This window comes from Cryptotermes secundus, unplaced genomic scaffold, assembly GCF_002891405.2.
Source record: "Cryptotermes secundus unplaced genomic scaffold, Csec_1.0 scaffold108, whole genome shotgun sequence".
NCBI lineage: Eukaryota > Metazoa > Arthropoda > Insecta > Blattodea > Kalotermitidae > Cryptotermes > Cryptotermes secundus.
Genome location: NW_019719358.1, coordinates 143,242 through 162,543, shown reverse-complemented (window position 1 = coordinate 162,543; position 19,302 = coordinate 143,242). Strand labels below are relative to the sequence as shown.

General features: G+C 42.1%; 1 protein-coding gene across 1 annotated transcript in view; it reads left to right on the top strand.

Moving 5' to 3' along the window:
• The first annotated feature begins 480 nt into the window (after nt 1-480).
• Nucleotides 481-19,302, top strand: part of LOC111864535 (icarapin-like) — a 28,615-nt gene continuing 9,793 nt past the window's right edge. The window contains exon 1 of the mRNA XM_023851849.2: nt 481-662. Within this exon, the coding sequence (XP_023707617.1) occupies nt 596-662 (67 nt within the window). The 5' untranslated portion in view covers nt 481-595. The remainder of the gene's footprint in view (nt 663-19,302) is intronic.

Below are 19,302 nucleotides of genomic sequence, written 5' to 3'. Positions count from 1 at the left end.
CAGGTTAGAAAATCCTTACCACTTGAGCCAACTTGCTTGGATCGAATCGTTTATTCATGATGACCCCGTACAGAGTGAAATAAAATGATATCGGTGTTGCATAATTCGTTTTACTCCTGGCACTGTACATCATGAACAGACACGTACACAATGCAGTGTGTTGGGTAGGATGGAACTTGTATGTCTGAACCCTATAAGGACAGAAAACCGCAACGCTAAACTTAAACGTATGACGGCCATAACGTCATCTTGATTCTGCTTACCTCAGCCAATAATAACAAAGCAACTTCAATCGTGAAATAGTCACGTGACAATTGCATTAATATGGTAATTATTTTAGTCATAGCCATAAGATCAGAAAACAAAACTTCCGAGAAAAGTTACGATGTTTTTTTTTTTTAGCCACTGGCATGCTTCATTGTTCCATTGGTTTAGTCCACGTGACGCTGGTAAGTTCTGTAGTCTATGATTGGTTAGTGACGCAGTGGTAGTGGCGGCCGCTTGGGAAGGAGTTGTGAAGGATCCAAGGTTTATATTGAGCGCTAGTACAGCAACTGGCATTCTTCGAATAGAAGTGCTGGTGGCTGTAGGCAGAATGAGGAGCATCAGTTGTGCAATATTCCTGATACTGTCGGCGGCTCTTCTTGTCGAATGTTTTCCACGTAAGTACAATGCAGTGTAAACATGTGTTACAAGTTGGCTTATTGCTATCCTTACTGAAAAACAAATTGAAAGAAATCTTACCATGATTTCGAGTTTTAGCCTAGAATGTTATCGGCCGAGCTGATTCGCATTTGGAAGTATCCGGTTCGAATACTGGCCGCAAACCGGTCATTCGTCTTATGATTTTGTTATTATTTTCCTCAGTTTCAGGCGAATAGTACATTACGATAGAGAAGGCTGTTTCCCCATTATCAGTTTATGCCTGTTCGACACCACATAGACTAAGCAGTTGATTGAGCTTCATAAAGTAACCAAATGGTCATCTACCGTGGTATCAAGAATATAATTTAATTTGAAAAACAATGGAATTCCCCTCATATGATTTCGAAATTCAGGATATAAAATATTATATGTGTAATTATATTAAGGGTGTGGAACACCTTAAGAATACGGCAGGAAGATCGCCCATGATGTCCTTGCACTGAAATTAGCAACAGGTACACTTTATAGTTGTTTACATTGGTTTATCACAATAAAAATCCTAACCTCAACACCAAGGAAGCACAATAGTAAGGAACTGAGGTTCTTACAGCGATGAGTGAAAGAATCTTCAGGGTTGTAATGCCCTGTAGTCCAGTAGAAGACCACCCGTGTTTCAGAGGGAGCATCTGTAAGTTCTGGGAGTAAATCACGGGAGAACCAGCTCTGGCTACAGTCTGTTTCTTGGTGGTGTCCTCTTTGGCTTACTCTTGGGCCCTAAAGATGAAGGTAGTACGTTCACTCGGTGGACTAACACCACAGTACGTGGCGTTACATACCAGAAGGCGATACTCCTCAATAAGAAGTTCGGAACATAATTTCATGTCTGTGAAGAACTTATCTCTTACGTGAACTTTCTGTACGTGTTATATTTGCCGGATATATACACGAAGTGTCGCCACGTCGCCATGTTTGTAGTATTTGGCTTATAAACAGTATTTAATATTTCATTATAAACTATCTTCATACCAGTTTCGACATGCCTAACTCCAGTGTTTCACTAGTTATCGCCATCAAATCCGAAACTAGAGAAATTTTCCTCACGGCAGCCATGTCAGTTTATATTTTACGAAAATACTGCATCAATAAATTTGCATATTTTTTCAAGATCTATTACCTAGTCATTTAGGGACTATAAATTCTGTACCGCTACTGGAGCTTCCGCGTTACAAGTTCGGACGTTCGCGGTGTTCTTGTTACTGGCGTTCATACCAAATTTAATTAAAACAAATCATATGAATATACACACAGCATTGTGATCTTACATGCCTAGAGTTCAAGTGTCTTCGTAAGTCTACATCGTTTTTACGAATTAAAGAATTCTACAAATGCTAGAGTAATTTTCATTAAAATTCCTGTTCAGGGGGGCCTTTAATATGATTTTTCCATACGGCCCAGCATTTATTACAAGAGGACACTTTAGATGAAGATCCGCTTACATGCGTTGATACATGTTTCTCAAGTACAGAACATTAAATATTTTTTCGGAGCGAAAAAATGTTTTCTAACAGAAGTTGTATAGAAAAATGAAACACATTTTATATTACGTAAGATTTGATGTTTTCACGGAGGTAACTATGCAGAATGCCGTCTTCTGGGATGTGGCACCGTGTAGATAGTGTAAACCAACGTTTCAAGCTGGTTTCTCGCTTGCGGACTTTTATACCCTGAAGATGGAGGCGATACGTAAGATTTGATGTTTTCACGGAGGTAACTATGCAGAATGCCGTCTTCTGGGATGTGGCACCGTGTAGATAGTGTAAACCAACGTTTCAAGCTGGTTTCTCGCTTGCGGATTTTTATCCCCTGAAGATGGAGGCGATACGCTCCTCCGAAGCGTCGGTTTACATAATATCTACACGGCGCCACATCCCAGAAGACATTCTACATTTTATATTATCACACCCTTTCCGTAAGCCTCACCAAATTCAACAAAAGAGACGCCACTATGCGCAACAGTGGGTCCCCGAAACACATCGAAGGTAAAGGTTACCGCAGCCTCTTGGTCTCATAATAATTAAACGAACTTCTCTCCTACATAGATTTACAGTTATATAGATATATGTATATAAACAATGTCGTATATTTAATTAAAATATTATCGACAGCGCTGTCGCAAGTCTTTTATTCCTGATCACAATAAGTCATTGTACAAGCGAAAAAAAAAACGCTTTAGCTGCTTGAACAAAAGATCGAAACTAAAGAAAGATGCAAAAAATCAAAATAAAATCCTGACTGATTCAGATCCCGTTCAGTTCAGATTTGATTTGCTCTTTTAGTGTAGTGTGCCATTACAATATCAGTTTAAAGCTTGTATTGAACAGTTCATATATTCAACTTTCTTCTGTTGTGTGTAAGAACTGAACAGTGAAGTCCCATATTATTCATTTACTCATTCAGCATTCACTTTCGACCTCTCGACAATATGAATACATATCATGCGGTAACGATTAATTGCATATGAATATGTCTATTGATTGTAAGGGAAGATTTCAGCGTGGTTTTAATTATTCAGTTTATTTTATATTGTTTTAAGTCGGTATAGCGTCTAGCTACGGGCTGGACAACTGTTAAAGTCCCGGTAGGGTCAAGAATTTTCCAGACCAGCTCTGGGGTCTACCCAACCTCCTATTTAATGAGTACCAGGGGCTTTTTCCTCGGTTGTAAAGCGGCCGGGGTGTGAAGCTGACCACTCACCTTCAACTAATACCGAGGCCAAGAAAATGTGGATCTATGCATCCACTCCCCCATACGTCTTCATGGTGTAGTTCCTAATTAGTTAAGCACAGGGACAAATTTAGCTCTTTTTACTTATAAGTAATTTGAAGAGGGTGGGTGTTGCCTGCCTTTCACAATTCCTTCTGCGGACCGCGTCTGTTAATTGTAACACGTAACCTATTCTTAGCAAACTTGTGACAATTTTAAGCAGAAAAATAGTCTGAAAGTTATAAATAATTTGGAGAGAATTTTGTTGTACCACGTTAAAAACTTGAACTGTAATTGTTGCTAAATTTCGGGTCGAGAACCTTATACGGGGAGTTTTCACCACACGCTGAAGGTTGGACAACTGACTGTATGTTTGTGAGTCACTGATAATGAAATATAGTGGTACCGGTATGACGTGTGAAGCATCTGGTTGGAGAGAAGTGTTGACAGGAAATATAAACAAATCACCGGCGACAGATTTCTGCCGACGCCATATTGTGTCGGTACTGAGAGCTTCGAGCGGCTTTATGTAATCCGTGATATATTTCTAAAGGTATGGAAGACAGTTTTAATTTGGTAGAACATACATCTTCAACTTTCACCCATTCGGCCCTGAGACCAGTCAGTAATGTGTTATTATATAACTGTGTTGTTTTTTGTGGCTCATTTTACGACACCGTTAGTATTTTTGTAGTTTCTTGTGGTGGGGGTGAGACTGAGTCCACTTGGTACGTCGGCAACTAATTGGCCTATTGTACCAGCCCCGGATGATAGATGATGAGTAAAGCAGTCGGTGGAATGAGAACTGGCAGGAGAAACTAAGGTACTCAGAGTAAAACCTGACCCAGTGCACTTTGTTCACCACAAATCCTACATAACCAGACCTGGGCTCGAACACGGGTCGCCGCGGTGTGAAAGCGGCGACGTAACTGCTTGAGCTATGGCGCGGCGATGACACTGTTAGTATCTCAAAGTATATACGTTTAATATCAATATGATTGGTGAAGTGTAAAGAAGTAGATTCTAAAGGGGTCTGACGATGGTGCATAACAAACAGAATTACTTGGTTTTTAACTTTTTCCATCGTCCGGAATTTTAGGAAATAGAAAACACGACGTATCGGAAACTGGATCTGTTTCAGAAACGTTGTGTTTTCTATTTCCTACAATTCCGATGATGGAAAAAAGTCCAAAAAACCCAGGAATTCTGTGAACTGTAAAGGGTTTGGAAGGACGCGGTCATTTCTTAAGCTAGCTATTTTCCCGTAATTTACTTGTGGAACTGATGAAAATCATGACATCTGAACTGGGCGTTACCGGTACTCCAACCTGTTCGGTAAATCTATTGTTTATACTAACATTTCTTCGGTCAAATGATTATGATGATAATAACAATAATCGCACCAACCTTCACATCTGCTGTCTACCACAGCAAGTCATTGTTACCTCGCTGGAACTTCTTTGCGGAAATTTGTCTCGGATTGTACAACAGTTCATATTAAATGACTATGCTCTTTGTAACAGTAGATGAATGGTATGTGGACGAGGTATGCCGAAAAATGAAACTTGGGAACAGCTGCTTTCAGCGGAGTTCGAAAGAAGGCGCATTAGTCATCACGACCACAGCGCCTGATAGTGTTTACCCGCAGTTACCTTGAGAGCGTATTTCACACTCTTTGCATTAGTCCTTTCTCCAGTGCCACTAATCCCATGCAAGAACTAAAGGATAGTTCCTATCTTGTAAGCTGGATTATTAAAGCCCTGTATTCAATATTAAAAAAAAAAAAATCGCTTAGTGGGGGGTGGAGTCCAACTGGGTCCACTCGGCACGGCGGCCACTGATTGGCCTACTGTAGCTTGCCCTGGGTGATTATGATGATGGAGAATTTAGTGGAATGAAGATTGGGAGGGGAAAGCGAAGTACTTGGAGAAAACCCGCCCAGCGCAACTTTTTCCACCAAATATCCCACTTGACCAGACCCCGGGATCGAACCCGGGCCGCCGCGGTGGGAAGCCAGCGACTAACAGCATGAGCTATGGCGCGGCCTTGTATTCAATATTACTTCTGTTTATTTTGAAAACATTACGTCAGAAATTGGTCCCGTCACCATGTTCGCATGTTCAATGAAAAAAGAATATTCTTACAAAATCCATATGCCGGTATTGCATTATGATCTTCCATCGTATTGTATCACGTGTCAGTTATTAGCTATCGTCGGTTATTGTAGTGATAATGAAATATTTCGCAGAATTATCATGTTGTTATTCTGCATTCCGGAAAAATATGCTGCATACTCGGAAGATTATTGCCATAAAAACTGTAAAGTTCGCGCACATGGAAATATGCTCGCTTCTCTAGCAGGTCACAGTTCAGCATACACGATCGGCGATGGGGCCATCTCCCCCGGACCAGTTCGTTTAGAAGTCGCTATGAGGAAACACACAAATGTGTGATTTTCTCTCCTGAAACCAACCTCACCTCTTTAGGCCATAGTCGTCAGAAAGAAGTCACGTAGACTGCTGAGTCTATAAGTATGAATGTAGCATGTAACAATGTTTTTTTTTTCCTTGTCAATTATTGCTTCTGCCTCTTGACTTCCATTTCCTTCTCTCATTTCTACAATTTCCTTAGCTATCATCTTTCACCTCGTCCAGTTTTCTTTTTGAATCTCTTGACATCCACAGCTAGGAGCTGGAGATCTGGTGATAAGCACAATGTCGGAAGAATTTTGCAACTTACGTTAACTTGAAAGTGTGCCACAAGAACCGGTGAGGAAATCTGTTCATTTTAGGACAGTATGCATTGTTCAGTTGACCGTCTCTGTGGGCTACAGATCCAGAGGTCCGGGTTTGATTCCCGGCGCTACCAAATTTTCTGAGAAGTAGTGGGTCTGGAACGGGGTCCACTCAGCCTCTTGAGGATAATCGAGGAGCTATTTCAAGGAATCCGGTCTAGAAAACCGAAATTAATGGCCGTGGGGATCCGTTGCGCTGACCACGCGACATCCTCTATCCGCTAAAGTTGGCACTAACTTCGCCGGCAGAAGGCCACGCCATAGCTTAAGCGGTTAGTCGCTGGCTTCCCACCGCGGCGGCCCGGGTTCGATCCCGGGGTCTGGTCAAGTGGGATTTGTGGTGGACAAAGTGGCGCTGGGCAGGTTTTCTCCGAATACTTAGGTTTCCGCTGCCAACCTTCATTCCACCAATTGCTCCACAATCACCGTCACCTATCATCTGGGGCTAGTACAATAGGCCAGAAGTGGCCACAGTACAAGGGACTTAGTCCCACCCCACTAGCATAAAAAAAAACTTCGCCGGCAAGCGGCGGTCGCTCGGTTGGTATAGTTCGCTTGCGGACTAAAACAACGGTTTTTTTTTTTTTGCATTGTTCAGTTACTGTCCCTGGCAGCTCTTCCATGCGCAATTAAATGGACTTCGTGCTGTCCGTCTGTCTCTCTTACAATTGTTCACAGTTGTAACGTCTTCGGACCTTTCTTCTTCAGTGTTACAACACTCTTGCACCGCTATTCTCGTTGAAGTGTCTTCTGCTCGGGGCTCAACTGTCTTTAGCTCTCGTCGGATACGAACTCTACTGATCTCTTGTCGGATACGAACTGTTATATTCTGCACTCGGACTGAATAGAGAATACCTTGTCGAAGGGTTAATTTCGCCTGCTGCTATGCCACGAAAGCGGGAATACGTGTCTGCCTCAAACGATTCGTTTGTAATTAACAGTGGAAATTTCACTGTTAGACTTTCATCTCCGGAGCAACGATTTCCTAGGCTTCGCTGCCTAGGAATTGCTAGCCGTTGACTAGTGATGGACATCTTATATTCCGGCTTTCAGGCACACGTCACAATATTTAATAGGATCAAGAAACATGTATAGGCTTATGCGGGGCCAAGAGAGGCGAGATGGAGCCCGGGCCGGTCACAAATGTGGGGTCCTCCACCCCATTCTGAAAACCATATAAATATATGTATATATTTATATGGTTTCATATCAATAACTAGCCATATTTCGCTCTATAATGATCTTAAAAGAAAATCATTTCAATGTGATTGATTTAAGGGTGGCTGGAAGATCGAGGTTCTACTGGAATAATTTTAAATTGTTAAGAATATATAATACTACAAATTACATACAAACATACTTTAATACTATTAAAATATATTCCTGACTAATCATCTCGTTAAGCACAATGCATCTGTAATTTTTTTTCCTTTAATTTGAAATTATCTAAAGAATAGAGATGAATATGGATGAAAAGCCAAGGACAAAAAGTCAACAATGGAGTGAAATGGAATTCCCACATTCTTGCTTATTATTATTGTTTAAGCCGGACACGGCAGCCGAGTGATCTAAGGCAAGCACTCTCTTTGCTCGCTCGAAAGCCGGGATCGTGGGTTCGAATCCCACTCAGGGCATGGATGTTAGGTGTGCGTGTGTGCGTTTTACTCTGTTTGTGTACAGGTAGAGGCCTTGGGACGAGCTGATCACCCGCCCAAGGAGTCCTACTGAATGTCTAAGATCTAGTAAACCGAAGTGAAACGGAGAATTTCATGAAGGTAGGCCAATGCCCAAATTGGGGCTGTAGCGCCAAAGGGAAAAAAATACTATTTAAATTAAGTAAGAGTATATTTGGGGCTCCCCCTAGGCCACTGACCCCTCCTCTTCATGGGCGTGGGCCTGTTTATGGAATGAATGTATATTCCCAGAAAAAAATATGCGTGTTTCCTTGCGGCAAGAATTCGTTCATATAGCCCTACATTGAGATAATGGCAGCTAATGACGTTATTAATTCTCAGTCCGGAAGGAGAATACGTTCGTACAAGAACGGTTACGAATATTAATACTGGAAGTAATAGCAAGACAGCTTCCACTGAAGAGAGAACGAGGCACGACCTTGAACATTCTGATGTTCCTTTTCGGATACATTTACTTTCAATGTCCTAACGGGAAAAGTGAGAGTTGTCTAGGAATGAAACCGATGTTTCTAACTTGCACAGTACACGCGGTTGGCCTTCGCCGGAAGATTATGTAGTACCAGCTTCATCAGGAGAGGCCGAAAGAACTGGCACAGTCGGTCGGTCCGGGTTTCACGCAGGATAATTTCCGAGGGATAACCCGCCAGACGTCTAGTTTCGTAACAGCCACTTAGTAATTTATTATAAAAGACAACGGCTACATTTCTGAAAGACTAATTTTGCATCTTGAAATATGAAGTTACATTGCGAACCTGTTTGCAGTGTTCGTGTTAGCAAGTGACTTTTAACATTGCACAATTAAGTTGCAACTGACGTCGCCATGAGAAGATATAATTGCCTATTCACGACCAACTGAACGAAGAACATTTGAATGCTAAGTGAAAGAACAATGAGATGGTTTACGTCATCAACAGCGACCGTGCCCATGTTGAGAGGGACATTGGGTTTGTTAACAGTGTACTTGGAAGTTTCCAGCAAAATACATGCTGAGGCGACAGTGTTATGTCATCTGAAGTGCAGTTACCAGACCTAGCATGCTGGTGTCCAGCAGTCCTTCGTATTCGGAAGATCCTTAGCTCAAACTATATCAGGAGACTGGTCAGTTTAACTGAAGCTTCTATGGTTGTCGTCACCTGGTCGAGGAACAGTTAGCACGACTGTCTGCTTCCCAGTCTGCACCTATTCATTATTCACAATCATCTTCCTATACCATTCTACACTTTAAAACTTGTGAGGTAAAATGCGCGTCACCAGCTTCTCTCAGAACCAAGGTATCCTGAAGAAGCCTTCTCTTCCTCCGTCTCTGCCTCTCCTTCCTCCCCTATTCTTTCTTTCTTCCTCCTTTTCCCCTTTGCGTCTTATTATTGTTCTCCTTCATCTCGGGTTTTTCCTCCTCCTTCTCTTCTGTTCTTCATTTCTCCCTCCTTTTATTCCTACTCCAGCTTCAGCGGCCTCTTTTCTTCCTTTCTTGCGTCTTCTCTTCTTTCTCCGTATTTCTTCCCCTTCCCGTCTTTTTCTTCTCATTCTTCCTTTCCTCCCCTTTCTTCCCATTCTTCTGCACTTTCTTTCCTACTTCTTCTCCTCTTCCTTATTCTCTTCGTCCCTCCCATTTCTTCTTCTTTCCTCCTTTCTCTTCAGTGTTACGACTCTCACGGATGCACGTTTAGGGCCAGGAAGGCTAAAATGACCTAGGAACAGCTCAAATTATATTTCAACAATTCGATAATAGCCAAGAATTTAAGGACATCAAATAAAATCTAACCGTTCATCACAGCAATGGCATAATTAGCGTCAGGATCATAACCGCCTCTATACACAGTGTAATTAAGATAACTTAAGAACCGGGATAACTCGGTGTAGCGACGGGACTGCGGCCTGAATGGTCAAGCAATCGTAGTTCGAGTTCTGGCAAGGAAGATTTCCTCTTCTCCACAGCGTCCAGGCCGGCTCTGAGACTCACCCAACTTCCTATCTAATGGTCAGTACGGGCTCCTTCCCCGGGGAGTAAAGCGGTCATGTCGTGAAGCTGACCACTCACTTCCACATAGAGCCGAATTTAAGATTACGTAGAGCTATCCTCCACCCCGCAATCCACCTTCATGGCGTGGTACTGATTTAATTAAGCGCAGGAAGCTTTTCACATGTTATAGAAAAAGAATAAAACTGAAAGATACATCTAAAATCAGACTCTGTAATTTCGTGGATCAAATTCAAGCGCCACGAATCCTTCAAGAAGTTCATTAATTCCTTCCAAACCAATTCAGTGTCATAAACATGAAGAATGAGCAGTTCCACCCTTGAAGTAATTTTACGAAGGTGCGTCTGGATTTTTAGCGACGTCTCAAAAGAATGCAAATGAAGAGGGTTCGTAGTTGGCCCGGACAGATCTTTTGAAAACCTGATGATGATCATTTATCTTGCTAAGGGGGCGTTAGGCTGTGTACACATTTACGGTATTGTGACGGAAATCTCGCATATTTGCAATTCTAAAGGGCACGAATCAAAAGCGCAAATACTGTACGTTCGATATATCGCGAATTTTGCAAGCGATGAAGTCGCGAATATGGAGAGTTTACTGTGTCAGTAATACACGTATACTCCAACTCGNAAATCTAAAGAAGACTGAAATATATACATACATTTATGAAATATTACAGTGTTGCTAATACTATTAGTAACTAAATACTAAGATAAGACACCTGGGAGTGATAGCATAAAATTAATAACAAGTCAATAAATTAAAACCAATTACAATAATAATAATAATAATAATAATAACAGCAACAATAACAACAATAATAATGATAATAATCAGAAACCAAAATAAAACCTGACTCTAAAGATAAATTTACCGATAACAGTTCTTGAAATTAAATAAAATAGATTGTACTTATGGTGGAGCTGGGATAGCTCAGTCGGTATAGCGACTGTCTATGGGCTGGCGACCGAGGGGTCGGAGTTCGAGTCCCGGTAGGGTCAAGCGTTTTCTCTTCTCCACGTCGTCCAGACCGGCTTTGGGGCTCACCCAACCTGCTATCCATTGGGAACCAGGGAATTTTTTCCTTGTGGTAAAACGGCCGGGCGTGTAGCTGACCCACCTCCAGCTAGTGCCGAGGTCAAGAAAATGTGGATCTATATATCCACTCCCTAATACGCCTTCATGGCGTAGTGCTTCATTAGTTAAGCACAGGGACAACTTTACCTTTTAGAGTGTACTTATGCATGCCTACACGTGTAAAATGAATGCCGCATATTAAATTTCATCAAAATCTACCACTAGTTTCATCAAAAGCAGTGATTTAGTTTGGACCGAGTTATGTGCAGACGGAAGAACATGACGAAAATGACTGAATGTTGTTAGAAATGTACATTTTTTTCTCAAAACGTGCCGAAAATGGGCATAAAATTTCTCTACTCAGCTACCCTTTCTTATGACTCGCAACCATCATCGTCTCAACGACCATCCATAATCTCACTGCCTATAACAGTGGATAGGCGATGGTAGAAAGTAAAGTGTGTGACGTCATGCATCACTGCACTCGGCTCGCCGACCAGCCGACCTTCGACTCGTCATCGGATTCCCTCTTACATCACTTCCGTAAAATGAGGATGTGTACTGAATTAATGAACCTAGCATTCACGCGTGTTACAAACAATAAGCCTCTCCACTGAACCATGTTGAATTATACTGCGTACCAGAACTAGCAGTCCAGTCGCTCCATTGCTTGAAATTAAATATTATTTATGCTACTGAAGTGAAAAGTCACAATAGTGTTATGTCACCTAGTACCTTCGCATTCACGCTTCGTAAGCTGTAACAGATTTGTTGCAGTTGTGGCTAGCATTGACATTTCAGAGGAACGGTACTTGTCAGAAGGACTATAACTGTTCTGTGTATGATAAGAGTACAAGCTTTATACTTCTTAACTCTTTACAAAATATTGCTATAGCGTTCAAATCAGAGGATCAGATGGGCAGGGCATGTACCACTCAAGAAAATAAGATCGAAAATTTTCAGTCATAAAACTGACTGAGGAGCTATTTAAAGAAAATGGCGGCTCCGATCTAGAAAAACGAAATTAAGGGCCGTGGGGATTCGTTGCCTTGACCACGCGACATCATCTATCCGCTAAATTTGGTACTAATTTCGCTGACAAGCGGCGGTTGCTCGGTCAAGTTCGCTTGCGGACTAAAACCAGCAGTTTGTTTTTTCTTTTTGTCAAAAAACTGAAGGGAAACCCACTTTGGAGACCAAGACATAGACGGAGGATAATATTAAAATGAATCTTCAAAGAGTGTTGTAGATTGAATCAATATAAAACAATATAAAACCTATGATTTCTGTAAGACGCATCGAATTTTTAACTTGGCCGTTCTGTGAAGTCAGTTATAAGTTTCAGTTTCCTTCTGGCAAACAATGTCACCATTTTAAAGCGGACTTTAAAGAAGCCGGCAAATGCTGAAGAATTGTGTCCATTATCCCGAAAAGCAAGGATCTTCGATGTCTTCGGGACGTATATCGTGGTCTCATTTCGTACTCGGGAGGACCATAGTTTAAGTCCTGGCTCCAAGACCGGCTATCTTCAGCGAGGTTTTCCTCAGTCCTCTTAGACACATGCCGAGATAGTAGGTTTATATCAGATTAGGCACATCCTTTCCAATTCATTATTCACTTGACCTATCTTTCGACGTTTTATAATCTTAGATACTGACAGCGTCGATAAATAAACCAAGAATAACAAGAAGTTCTGGGAAGAACTAATCGCCTATATTTCCTCTGATTCGACATGGACCGCGTATAAAACGATGCCTCCAGCGATTGTTTGTTGCCGCAGGAACTTCTTTACTGAGATGTTGCTAAGCAACGACAGGGGAACACGCAGACAGTCCCACACACTCTCCTTTCATAAGACATAGGCTGCAGAAAAAATTACTCGTCCAACAATTCTTCTATTACTGCGTGTATTCGTTGCCGCGGGAACGTGTTTACCGAGCCGCATTTCGTATGACTGTAACAAGTTCCTTCATGATGACGGATTTCTTATTATGATCTGAGAGAAAAGGAGCCCACAAAACCACAAAATTCAAGTAGACAAATCTATGTGAAAAAAATGTGCAGAAAAAATGTTATGATCCAGGAAAGCTAACAGAAATAAGCAGACTGATTTGTTACACAAGGGCGGCCGCACACCAACTGCGTCAAGACAAGCATCAAGACATGAGACCAAGGACGCAGTCTTGCTTCATTCGTGATTTGTCAGCATCATGACTCAGACCGATGTGAGGCGGTTTTCATAATCTCATTCGTTTCAACTGTGCTCCTTTCTTTGCGTCATGTCGCAGACATCGTGTCTTGACTGTTACATGTCTTGACGCATGCCGGTGTACGGCCTACCTAAGAAAGAAGTTCGTGATTTAGACAAGTCGCCTGGTATTGTTAAGGGAGTGAAATCTAATAGGGTACGATATGTTGGGGTTAGATCTTATGGAGGGAGAAAGTGAGTGCTACAGAATTTTTGTGGAGAAACCTCTTCAGAAATGTCCATTTGCAAGACCAAGAGAGAGATGGAGGCTATAAGGAGATCTGCTGTGAGGATGAAAGATGAATGAAAGTGGATCCAGAACGTTGTCCAAGAGCAGGCGTTTTATTAGCGCTGTTGAACTCTCGCGTTCTGCCACTTCTATCGTTAGAAGCAGACTCCAACATTACAGCCAATATTCTGTAAAAGATGTGTCTCGTTGCGCAGAAAATTGTTAGATTTGAAATTCGTTTCCGTCTCTCTTTCACTTTTCAGATTTTAGTTTTGGAGTTGCATTTACCTTCCGATTGTGAAAATGGTTCCGCCAGAAGATAAGGTTAAGTGAGCCTTCCTTCGCTTTCTCCAGACATTCCCTACAAAATACCGTGATTGCTACACGACTTTTTTCTATTTTTTAGTTCAAATAAGTCCCGTCTATACGGCTTGTAAGATCGATCCGCCTCTAATTTCAATCCGGCCCACTTGTGAGGTATAATTAGGGAAACTTGAATGAAATCAAGCATATTGGTCTGACATCAGTAATTAGCCATAAATATTACAGTATTAGGTGAAAGTAAGTAAAAGGTCAATTGAGGGGGTGGAGAAGGAAAGGTTTACATATAGTATTAAAAGGGTAGCTGAGGCGGCAGTTGCAAGAAATTTGGGATAGCTGCGTTTCTGCAAAAATTTGTGTTTCCTGTTTAAGAAAAATTAATAGTAGATGTAGTGCTACGTAAGAATTTATGCCGTGAAATAAAAAAACCAAAAACGCCAAAGCAAAAATTACATAGTGTGAGATGTAGATGAAAAGTAACACAGATTAAAAAAAGAAATTTGAAATACGAAGAGTAAGACAGTAAATAAAGCCGCGCCATAGCTCAAGCGGTTAGTCGCTGGCTTCCCACCGCGGCCGCCCGGGTTCGATCCCGGGTCTGGTCAAGTGGGATTTGTGGTGGACAAAGTGGCGCTGGGGCAGGGTTTCTCCTCGTACTTCGGTTTCCCCTGGCAATCTCCATTCCACCAATTTCTCCACAATCACCCTCACCTATCATCTGGAGCTGGTACAATACGCCAGAAGTGGCCGCAGTACAAGGGACTTAGTCCCACCCCACTAGCAACAAAAACACTTAAAATGGCGCAGTGTTTAGTGCCAAACGTGCTAAAAATACAGGAGTGTGTAAATCTGACTTTAATGTACATTTCGATTTAAGTCGATTCGGAACCACTCTTAGGGTATCAATTATTCTCAGATATAAACAAACAATAAAACAAACTCCGTGGCTCGAGTGCGTAAGCGAACTATACCGACCGAGCGACCGCCGCTTGTCGGTGAAGTTAGTGCCAATTTTAGTGGATAGAGGGTGTCGCGTGGTCAACGCAACGAATCCCCACTGCCGTTAATTTCGGTTTTCTAGACCAGAGCCGCTATTTAGCTCCTCAATTATTCTCACGAGGCTGAGTGGACCCCGTTCCAGACCCACTAGTTCTCAGAAAATTTGGTAGCTCTGGAAATCGAACCCGGACCTCTGGATCTGTAGCCAGGAACTCTGACACTAGACCACAGAGGCGGTCAGTATTCGCGGACATGTTGATACAAACAGTCGGAAACGTAAACTAGTCAGACTGTTGAGGACATTGATTCCTGAAACACGACGTTTACGACAGAATTCCACCTTACATGCCATGTGCCCATTTGCACTTGTAATAGCAGTATCATCAAAGAGTAAAGATGCACAGAGATGTTTCTTGTTGTCACGGAATAGAGTCAGTGCAGAATGATTTTTTTTTCCTGTGGCGCTACAGCCCTCATTCGGGCCTAGGCCTACCTCCATGAAACTCTCCGTTTCACTTCGGTTTTTGTAGATCTTACACATGCGGTAGGATTCCTTGGGCGGGTGATCAGCTCGTCGCAAGGCCTCTGCCTGTAGACAAACACAGAAAAACGCACACAAACATCCATGCCCTGAGTGGGATTCGAACCCACGATCTCGGCTTCCGAGCGAGCGCAGACAGTGCATGCCTTAGACCGCTCGGCTACCGTGACCGGCTCAGTGCAGAATGATACAGGTTTTATATCAAAGTTATAATGAAAAATTATTAGTTTGACATTTTTTTGTTAATTATCTGCGACACACGTGTTTTCTGCTGATAACGCTGCCAGAATTTCCGTTTCCTTTCGATTGCTGCCGGATACTTCTAGTACTCTGCCTTGCCCCACGAACGTGGTACTACACAAGATATTCGTGTTTCGGAAATGCCAGAAAGCAGGGGATGTAATGTTACTTAGTTCCAGGTTATTTATTTTTTCATTTTTAGAATAAGTTTTATTTTCATATTTTCCGCGGCTATTAATTACGCATAATTTATTTATGCGCAATTCCTTTGGGGGTTTATGTCATAGTATACTTGAATTCGTTCTGTCGCGTATTAAAGGTAAAAAAAGATAAAGTTGCCCCTTTGCTTAACTAATTAAACACAACGCCATGAAGGCGTATGGGGAAGTGGATACATAGATCCACATTTTCTTGTCTAGTCGCATATTTCAATGATTAAATAATATTTAATAGTTGAATATATGATACAGTTTAGATGTACACTTCAGCTCCGTTAGGCCCCCCATACACACACAGTTTGGCCTCCCGTTCGGCCTGCACAGTTCAAGGCTGAAAGGCAAAACTGATGTGTGTGTGGTGCGGCCGGCCAATCGTTTGGACTGTAGGAAACCCGCCAGTCCGTCAGTTCTACCTGCAGGTCGATCGGCAGGCCAAACTGTGTGTGTATGGGGGGCCTTATGAATAAACGTGCCAGGAGTAGGGGGGATGTCTCTCCGTTGAGCCATTCAGCATAAGTTACACGTGTTTCCAGCAGTGATTTATAGGCATTCTACAATTGTAGACACTGTAATTGCTGCAACAGTTTAAAGGCAGTTGGTTAAAATGTCAAACATTCATTGCATCACACACTATGGATAATTTCCTGCGTCAGAAATCCCCTTTTGTACTTGTACCAGGAAATACTGAAAGATGAATATACTACTCCAGTGGCACCGAACAGCTTCATTGCCAGTCCTGTATTGATATACAGCGGCATAAATAATGTTGTTTCGTTGGTTTCAAATGGCTGCACTTGGGATCATTCAACGCATTTTGCTTCTTGCTTGCTTGTATATATAGGCATGACTTGGTACTCTTTGTTAGAAACACTAGAAAGACCCTGTTAAACATATAACAAATTACAAAACCTTGTGAATTGCAAGAGTAAGTAAAATTCAGATATAAACAAAGTTACTATAACAAGTCAGTTTATTTTCTGGGATGCACAGGCCATGCTGCGACCTATATCCGTGCTTGTGTTTCGTAATAATTTCGCATTGAAATGCTTCAGTAATTTCCACGGTCAGTCACATTTGTTGACAAAGAGGTTTGTGTAAAGTCACATTCATGTGGTTGAGTTTGAGACACATCCTGTAGGTGTGGTGGCGACCCAGAACGTGTGTGAAATTAAGTAATTCCTATCGTCTGCTCTCCCACATGGACAGTGTTGTTTGTAGCCCGCATGAGTGACTGACGGCATACTTTCTGCTCAGAGTTCAGTGGCCGCCAACATATTTACCGCACAAGGCCTCCGATAGAAATTCAGCAATTCTTCCTGTCGGTCATGAACTCTGTGCATCTGGTTCTACAATAATTTTATTGCATCCATCTGTGAAGAAAATATAAATATAAGAATTTTGTTCCTAGATTTAATTTCTTTTACCATCCTGCCTATATCTATGCTGTATGGCGTCCAGCTAAGATAATTGGTGCATAATGAAATGGAAAAGGTTTTGAGGGAAGTGGACATGGCCTTACCGTGGTTCTATTTCTGTTTTCCCGGAGAGACTGAATAGAACCAGCCGATCAGAGTGACCGCGCAGTCTAAGGCATGAACTGTCTTCGTCCGCTCAAACACTAGGAATGCGGCTTCGAATCTCACTTCAGGCATGGATATCTGTGTGCGTTTTATTCTGTTTGTGCTGTCCTGTGTGCTGGTAGCGGCCTTGTGACGGGCTGATCCCCCATCCAAGGAGTCCTACCGACTGTTTAAAATCACCCTATCATTGACGCTATATAGTCTTGATAATGACAGCGTCGTTAGAAAAGCAAATTTAATAATATGTTAAGGATTAATGGCGGTGTTCTGTAAATCTTTAGTATGCCTAACAATGAGGTAACGATGAGCTAAACATGTGCCCAAGAGCCAATAAATATGAATTAAACAAACTCCGTGGCTTTAGTCCGCAAGCGAACTATACCGACCGAGCGACCGCTGCTTGTCGGCGAAGTTAGTGCCAACTTTAGCGGATAGAGGGTGTTAGGTGGTCAGTGCAACGCATCCCCACTGCCATTAATCTCGGTTTCCTAGACCGGAGCCGCTGTTTCCTTGAACTCGCACCTCAATTATCCTAACGCGGCTGAGTGGACCTCGTTTCAGACCCACAACTTCTTAGAAAATCTGATAACGCCGGGAATCGAACCCGGACCTCTGGATCTGTAGCCAGGAACCCTGAACACTAGACCACAGAGGCAGTCGATAAATATGAATTGTGTACAAAAATTCTCGACATTCAAGTCTTAGCGGCCTTGAACCTCCAGTTTCTATGTTAAAATCCTAATATCACTCTTATTTGAAGTGTATTAAGTGTTTTCATGACGAGGCACACGAAGACGATGCGAGAAAACAGATTTATCTCTCCTGAGGTTCGTATAGCGAGAAAATATACGCTGAAGGAGATTTGTATTACTGTTGATAGCTCCTGATATTCATTCCTGTTTCTGCGTACCTTTCATTGTTACTGAAATAACATCGGTGGTTTAGAGCAGAGTCGACAAGAAAGCCAGTTTAATTACAAGCATGTTTATTACTCAGTAAACAAACATGCGTCACTATTCAAAGCATGGAATTTCCAGCGCTAATGCTGTAGGGCAGCATAAGCAAGCGGGACACCTGCAGATACTTGCGTAGATGCTGACTAACCAAGGTGAACCACAGACTGCGCAAGGAGCAAGGTGACATTAGAACTGTTGAAGGTAGAGCAGTGGTTCACAACCGTTTCTGATTGACGAGCTTGCCAAGGTAACAGAGGATTTCCCCAATGTCGTTACCCCATCCGTCTCCATTGAATTACTTGCGGTTCAGTAATTGAATTTATTAAGTGATATGAAAATGAAGATGTCATAATAAATCATATTAAATAATTTCATGGCCGCCTCTGTGGTACAGTGGTCAGAGTTCCCGGGTTCGATTACCGGCGCTACCACATTTTCTGAGAAGCAGTGGATCTGGAACGGGGTCCACTTAGCCTCATGAGGATAATTGAGGAGCTATTTCAAGGAAATAGCAGCTCCGGTCTAGAAAACTGAGATTAACGGCTGTGGGGAACCGTGGAGCTAACCACATGACACTCTCTATATGAAAAAGTTGGTACTAACTTCGCCGACAAGCGGCTGTCGCTCGGTCGGTATAGTTCGCTTGCGGACTACATGCCACGGAGTTTTTTTTTATTAAAAATTTTCAGTTAAAAGTTATGCACAGAGACATGTGAAGTAAAGCTGTCTGACATATCAGTCTTCTAAGGATGTGAGGGTTATTACATCGATTCCGAAACCCCGTTCATAACTGTTTCACCCCAGTGCATCACCTTTGATTGAGAAACATTTAAATGGATATGGCTGGAAATGAGTGTAGACGCTTGTAAATGCCCTCTTCTTGGTTCCAGAGTGCTTCAGTTTTATGAAATTATTTCCATAATTTTTAAGTCCTATCTATCTAATGCAGATCCTAAAGGAAACAGGTATCGATTGGCATGAAAGAAGATTGATTAGCAAATTGTACATGGATCAGAAAG